The sequence below is a fragment of the Drosophila takahashii genome, chromosome 2L (genome assembly GCF_030179915.1).
Source record: "Drosophila takahashii strain IR98-3 E-12201 chromosome 2L, DtakHiC1v2, whole genome shotgun sequence".
NCBI classification, from domain to species: domain Eukaryota; kingdom Metazoa; phylum Arthropoda; class Insecta; order Diptera; family Drosophilidae; genus Drosophila; species Drosophila takahashii.
In genome coordinates this window covers 28166823-28172822 of record NC_091678.1, presented here as the reverse complement: position 1 = coordinate 28172822, position 6000 = coordinate 28166823, and the positions used below count along the sequence as shown (strand labels likewise).

At 35.6% G+C, this 6000-nt stretch overlaps 1 protein-coding gene across 2 annotated transcripts; it reads right to left on the bottom strand.

The window, feature by feature from the left end:
- Nucleotides 1–357: 357 nt before the first annotated feature.
- Nucleotides 358–2642, bottom strand: LOC108062159 (metallo-beta-lactamase domain-containing protein 1). 2 transcript variants are annotated; one of them, XM_070211417.1, is made up of 2 exons: nt 2047–2642; nt 358–531 (listed from the first exon to the last, which is right to left on the bottom strand). In XM_070211417.1, exons 1-2 carry the CDS (start codon nt 2524–2526, stop codon nt 475–477), a joined length of 537 nt encoding a protein of 178 aa, XP_070067518.1. In that variant the 5' UTR covers nt 2527–2642; the 3' UTR covers nt 358–474. The 2 variants fall into 2 exon arrangements, with proteins under 2 accessions (XP_070067518.1, XP_044249506.1); XM_044393571.2 differs by having other exon boundaries at nt 1573–2637.
- Nucleotides 2643–6000: the final 3358 nt, after the last annotated feature.

Below are 6000 nucleotides of genomic sequence, written 5' to 3'. Positions count from 1 at the left end.
TTGGCCCCTGGGCCATGGCCCTCTTATTTCCTTCCATGGCAGAATGCTTACAGGAGCATTCAAAGAAATTTATTTTTTTACTAAAAATAAATATAAATTTAAGTACGTTTCGTTCTTAAAGTAAAAACAGCGGTCTTAAAAATCCGTTCTTAAAATAATTATTAATTATTATAATGATACAAAACGGTATAAAGCTATTTTTGAGACTCAAACAGACACGTTTTCAGAGTGTGTCAATGATTGCAAATAAGCGCAGTAAAAACGAAACAAACATTAAAAAAACAACAAGAAAGGAAGCTACCTTCGGCTAGCCGAACCTTATATACCCTTGCAGATAAAGTAATTTTCTCGGTGCAGTTCCAGGGATTCCAGATTCAGCGTTTCTATTTAAATTTGGTTTTTAAGTAGTCAAGAATTAAAACGCCTACTTCCTACAAAGTTACAATGAATTTTCTTATATTTGTTTGAATGTTCCTATGGGAGCCTTAAGATATAGTGGTCCGATCCGGCTCGCTCCGACATATGTACTACCTGCAATAGAAATAAGACTTTCGGGAAAGTTTCATCGCGATAGCTTTAAAACTGAGAGACTAGTTCGCATAGAAACGGACAGACGGACAGACAGACAGACAGACGTACAGACGGACATGGCTACATAGAATCGGCTATTGGTGCTAATCAAGAATATATACACTTTATGTGGTCGGAAACGTCTCCTCCACTGCGTTGCAACCATCTGAGTGAAATTATAATACCCTCTACAAGGGTATAACAACGTCGAAAAATGTTGTCTCATATGAAGTTTTTGTTTTGGACGACTTTTTGTTGGGTTGAGTACTAGCCCTAAATTAAAAAATCCCCTGAGAAATATCTAGTACATATGTCGGAGAGAGCCGGATCGGACCACCATATCTTAAGGCTCCCATAGGAATATTTAAACAAATATAAGAAAATTCATTGTAACTTTGTAGGAAGTAGGCGTTTTGATTCTTGACTACTTAAATAAAAAATTTAAATAAATAGAAACGCTGAATCTGGAATCCCTGGAACTGCACCGAGTGAGCATTCTTTTATCTGCAAGGGTATATAAGCTTCGGCTGGCCGAAGGTAGCTTCCTTTCTTGTTTTTTGTATTTTTGAAATTTTGTGGGAAATTAAAATAATGATAATTTCCGAAAAAATACACTTAACCTTTCCCCATAAAAATGTATCTAAAATTCACCATACAACGTCAAAAAAACACGTGATCGGGGAACACTGTTGGAAGCCAAAGAATATGTGTGGTTAATCCAAGCATTCTAGCTTTTGTAGTTTCTGAGGTCTCAGCGTTCATACGGACAGACAGACAGACAGATGGACATGGCATGACAGATCTATATGGGGTCGGAAACTATTCCCTATTCCTGTTTCATATTTTCCGACGAGTACAACATAGCCTTTGTCTCTACGAGCAACGGGTATAGTTAAGAATTAAACGGATTTTTAAATAACTAAATACTTTAATTATTTTCGATATTTCGACTATCGATACAAGCCAGAAGCTATGTACCATAGCGCACAATTTTTACGCTACCTGATTGTTTATCAGTGATGAATTCTTTTTATCATGTGTGTTTATCAGAACTATCGTGAGATATTCATGATTGATTAGGTGTCATGTTGTTCTGCTGACCACGCCAAGGTTTCAGTTTAACTCTGGGTTTCGACGAAAAATCGAATTTTTGAACAGAATACGCTTTAAAGTTACTAACACTGCCCAGATCCTAGAGTTATGTCGCCATTAAAACGCTTGTGCGTGCGAGTACTCTTAACTTTTCTAAAATGTATACAATTAGGTACTAAGGTCTGCGTCTTGTTTTAGCTTGTCACGCATTGATGCGATTACCGAAAACATCGGACCATGCCCTGGGACAATAAAGTCGCATAGATGTGCCATTTTACAGCGTTCCTTGCGCTGAAGCTTCACACACTCGCTTCCAGCATCCTTCCAAATGCTCTCGTCCTCTATGTCCTCGCGTCTCTCAAAGAGATCCCCGGTAATACCAACCCGCCCCCCCAGCTGGGAGTTGTCCACAATCACTGAAACGCAGCTATGGGTGTGTCCTGGCGTTCGTCTGACAACCACCTCGGCATTCGAGTCTAACGCCAATTCCTCGTCCTGATCTTCACTGCTAAAGTGATTTAAGTAGAGGTCGCGGTACGAGGCACACGAGCCGACCAAATGCATTCTTGCATTCTGGAACAGGTAGTTGCATCCAATGTGGTCAGAGTGTCCGTGTGAGCAGACCACGACGTCGACGTTGTCGACGCCCACGCCGTGATCGCCCAGCAACGAACACAGGCGCTCTCCATCCCAGGCCGTCATTGTGTCCACTATGACGTTGGTGCCATCCCTGCAGCGTATCAACGTGGAGGTGCAGTTGGCTCTCATAGAAGTCTCGTCACCGTCTTCCTGGCGAGAGTATCCGTCCTGAAGTACAATTACATGGTTTCGTTGTATAGTGGACAGTGTATCAGTGAATGCCATTTTAAGTTTAGCAATTTAAGTGTGTAAAGGTTTATTTTTTGTGTAAGGCTGGTTTTAATGTTTACAAAATTGTGCTAGATGCTTAGTGGCTGAGGTGAAGAAACATCGATGTTAACATCGATGTCATCGATGATTTGGAAACATCGGTAACATCGATGTTGGCTTGTCAACATTTTTCCGGGTTTTTATTCGGGATCTAGACCTTGCGAATCGTCGTAAAAGATTTCTTCCATCGTTTTCCCATTTTAGTCTTGTCAAATTATGAATTTCGTTGGAATAATTGGTTAAAAAAATGGAGAGACAAACATCAAATGAACTATTAAAATGTAGATTAAAACAAGAAAGGATGCTAGCTTCGGCCATTTTCTCATTATTTTCCCGATCGTTCCTATGGTATAGTAGTTCGATTTTTACAAAATTAAAAACCGAAATTCCGAAATATTTAAAAAGAGTCATATCCCGAAGTAGAAGAGAATACAATAAAAACCAACGAATCAATAGTTTATTTCCTATTATATTCCCTTTAATTTTCCGATCGTTCCTAAAAATTAAATAAAATAATATTTTTAAAATAGGAGCTTAAATGTCAAAAATACACCCAAGCTACAATTTCTTTACATTTTTTCCCCCGCGTATTCCTATGGGAGCTACTTGATATAGTTGTGCGATCCGGCTCTTTCCGACTTACATACAGTGGTGGCCACAAGTTTAGCACACCATGCTCGCACCATTTTATTTCCTTTATTTTTTTGGCCGTTTATGAGCTACAAAAAAAGTGTGTTGAGAGAGTCCAGGACATTTTATAAGGACTTGAAAATCAGGATCTGCTGAAATGCCATGAAATGGAGAGTCTATTTATCACCATTTATCAGGTCCCAGCTTAATGTTTTCGACCGCATTATCTTTTAATTGTTTAATTTTAAGGATAACACGTAAATAAAATTGATGAGGATCCATTTGAACACTTAACCTGCCTAAAAACAGGATATTTTGACAATTTTGGTTTTATATGTTCCAGGGTCGTTGTGATGCATCTATAACAGCGGTCGGCAGCGTCCTATTAAGTGAGCATAGGGAATTGCTCTGCTCACACGCTGCCCCTCACGGACACTGTAAAACAGCAGTCTGTACACACACATCAATGCGCTGCCCCGTGGAAATTACTCACACAAATATAAAACAAAATGTCATCGTATGTGTGTGCCGACCGCTGATCTATAAACATCGTTTCTTCAATTTCTTTTCTTATTTAGGTTGACTAACCAGAATACGAAGTAAAAAGTTGAGGAAAATAATCAGAAGTGTGAAAAGGATATGAATTTCCTAAAGTGTGCTAAACTTGTGTCCAGCTCATTTTGCAGGTTGATCCACTAAAATGATTGCGAATGCGATGATATTTACAGTGGAAGTTGTTCTATTTATAGCACGAAGGTGGGTGAAAACAGGAAGCCGAAAACTCTAACGGTAACGAAGATATAGAGGAAATAAAATGGTGCGAGCATGGTGTGCTAAACTTGTGGCCACCACTGTATATACAGCCTGCAATAGAAAAAAGTTTCATCCCGATAGCTTTAAAACTCGGAGACTAGTTTGCGTACACACAACAAAATTTGCTTGGTAAAATTGACCAATAAAGATAGTTCAGTAACTATAAAAAATAGTACTTTAACAATAAAAATAACGTAACTTCTTTAGTATAAAAGTATGCAACAGTAATTTTACAAATCTTCTGCGATGCCTTATTTATAATTCCCAACTGGGGGTAGCCCTTCATGAACCCAGCCAAAGTCAGATTCTGAGTCATTAAGACTTATTTTCTGTCTTAAGTCTTTAATATACTTCCACACCAGCTGGAAGTCAAGTGCAACCCGCACCTTAATAAGGTGTAGGAAAAAGTCACTTTTGGAAAAAGTAATTGGACAACTACCTTTTTAATACTACTTATACTTATATACTACTTATATACTGTGAAATAACTATAAATAATTGTATATTTACTATAAAAATAGTAAGTTAACTACAGTTTATGGTTATTTGCACATCCTACCCTTTTTTACAGTTGCATAACTATTTTTTAAAGTTACCCTTACGCTTTCGAATTACGTAAGAGAAACAATTTACTTAGTAAAATTGACAATTTTTATGGTTGGGGCCTGTTTGACAATTACCAGGGACTGCAAATAAGTGTTATGAGTTTAAAAAAATTGATAGTCAAAATAGCGTCAAAAAAATAAGGGAAAAAAACCACTTACTTAGTATAGTTCGGCAAATGGGAAAACGTGATAAACCTTTTTTTTCAATTTTTATTTTATAAATTAAAAATAAGTCTTATTTTTCAAGTTTTAAATTAAAAATTGAAAATAAGTCTTATTCTTAAATTTTTATTATAAAAATTGAAAATAAGTCTTATTTTCCAATTTTTTTATAATAAAAATTGAAAATAAGTCTTATTCTCCAATTTTTATTATATAAATTAAAAATAAGTCTTATTCTCTAATTTTTATTATATAAATTGAAAATAAGTCTTATTCTCCAATTTTTATTATAAAAATTGAAAATAAAAATTGAATGCAAATATCTTTTAAACCAATGGGAATATGGGCAAAAATCTAAAAACAGGATTGATCCTCGAGTCAATACCTTTCATATGAGCTATGACATGACTATGTCCAAGGATATTTTAAGGACTTATAACGCCTTTTAATGTTTTATATATGTAACTGCTATGTTCGGTGGAAGTACATGACGTAAAAAAAAAGCCATTTAGTACCAGAAAATCCAAATGATACGAATAAATATCCCAGTCGAAATGCACCTGTCCATCTGTCTGATTTTGCATAAAGTAATTAAAAAATGAAAGTCGCGAATTTTCCAATTATTTTTAAGTATATTTAGTTAAGTTAAGTTATGTATGATCCACACAAATAAATCCTCTTGTTCCTAAGAATTCGCGGTTTTTAAAGAATCGACATAGAATACATATTTAGGTATCTGAAGTAAAGTTATGTAAGATACACAAAAATATATCCTCTTGTTCCTAAGAATTCGCGGTTTTTTAAAAATTGATCTAAAGATGTATTCCGCGAATTTTTAGGATTAGCTTGAGTGGATTATACACAGTTTAACTAAAGAGATCAATTTTAAAAAAAACCGCGAATCCGTTGAAAAATCATAATGGGTGCAAACTTAAAGTTTACATCCTACCAAATAAAACAAGCCGGATATGGTCCAAATCCATGGAAAACTGGATTTATGGTGGATTTTTAAAGTTTGGATTTTTCCACTTTTTTCGGTTGACAGAGTTCAAATTTAAGATTTATCATAGGCGGCGACATGTAAACATAAATGAGTGGTGACGGCAACGGGGTCAAAAAATAGCTACATTTAAAAGCTAGAAAATTATATAAATAAATTTAATTTCTAAAAATTCCTAAAAAAATATAAAATTGCTTGCGGTATGACTGTAAGTATTTT

What these genes read in the sequence shown, in the direction of transcription:
- LOC108062159 (XM_044393571.2), bottom strand. Translation starts at nt 2,526, where the DNA reads ATGGCATTCACTGATACACTGTCCACTATACAACGAAACCATGTAATT.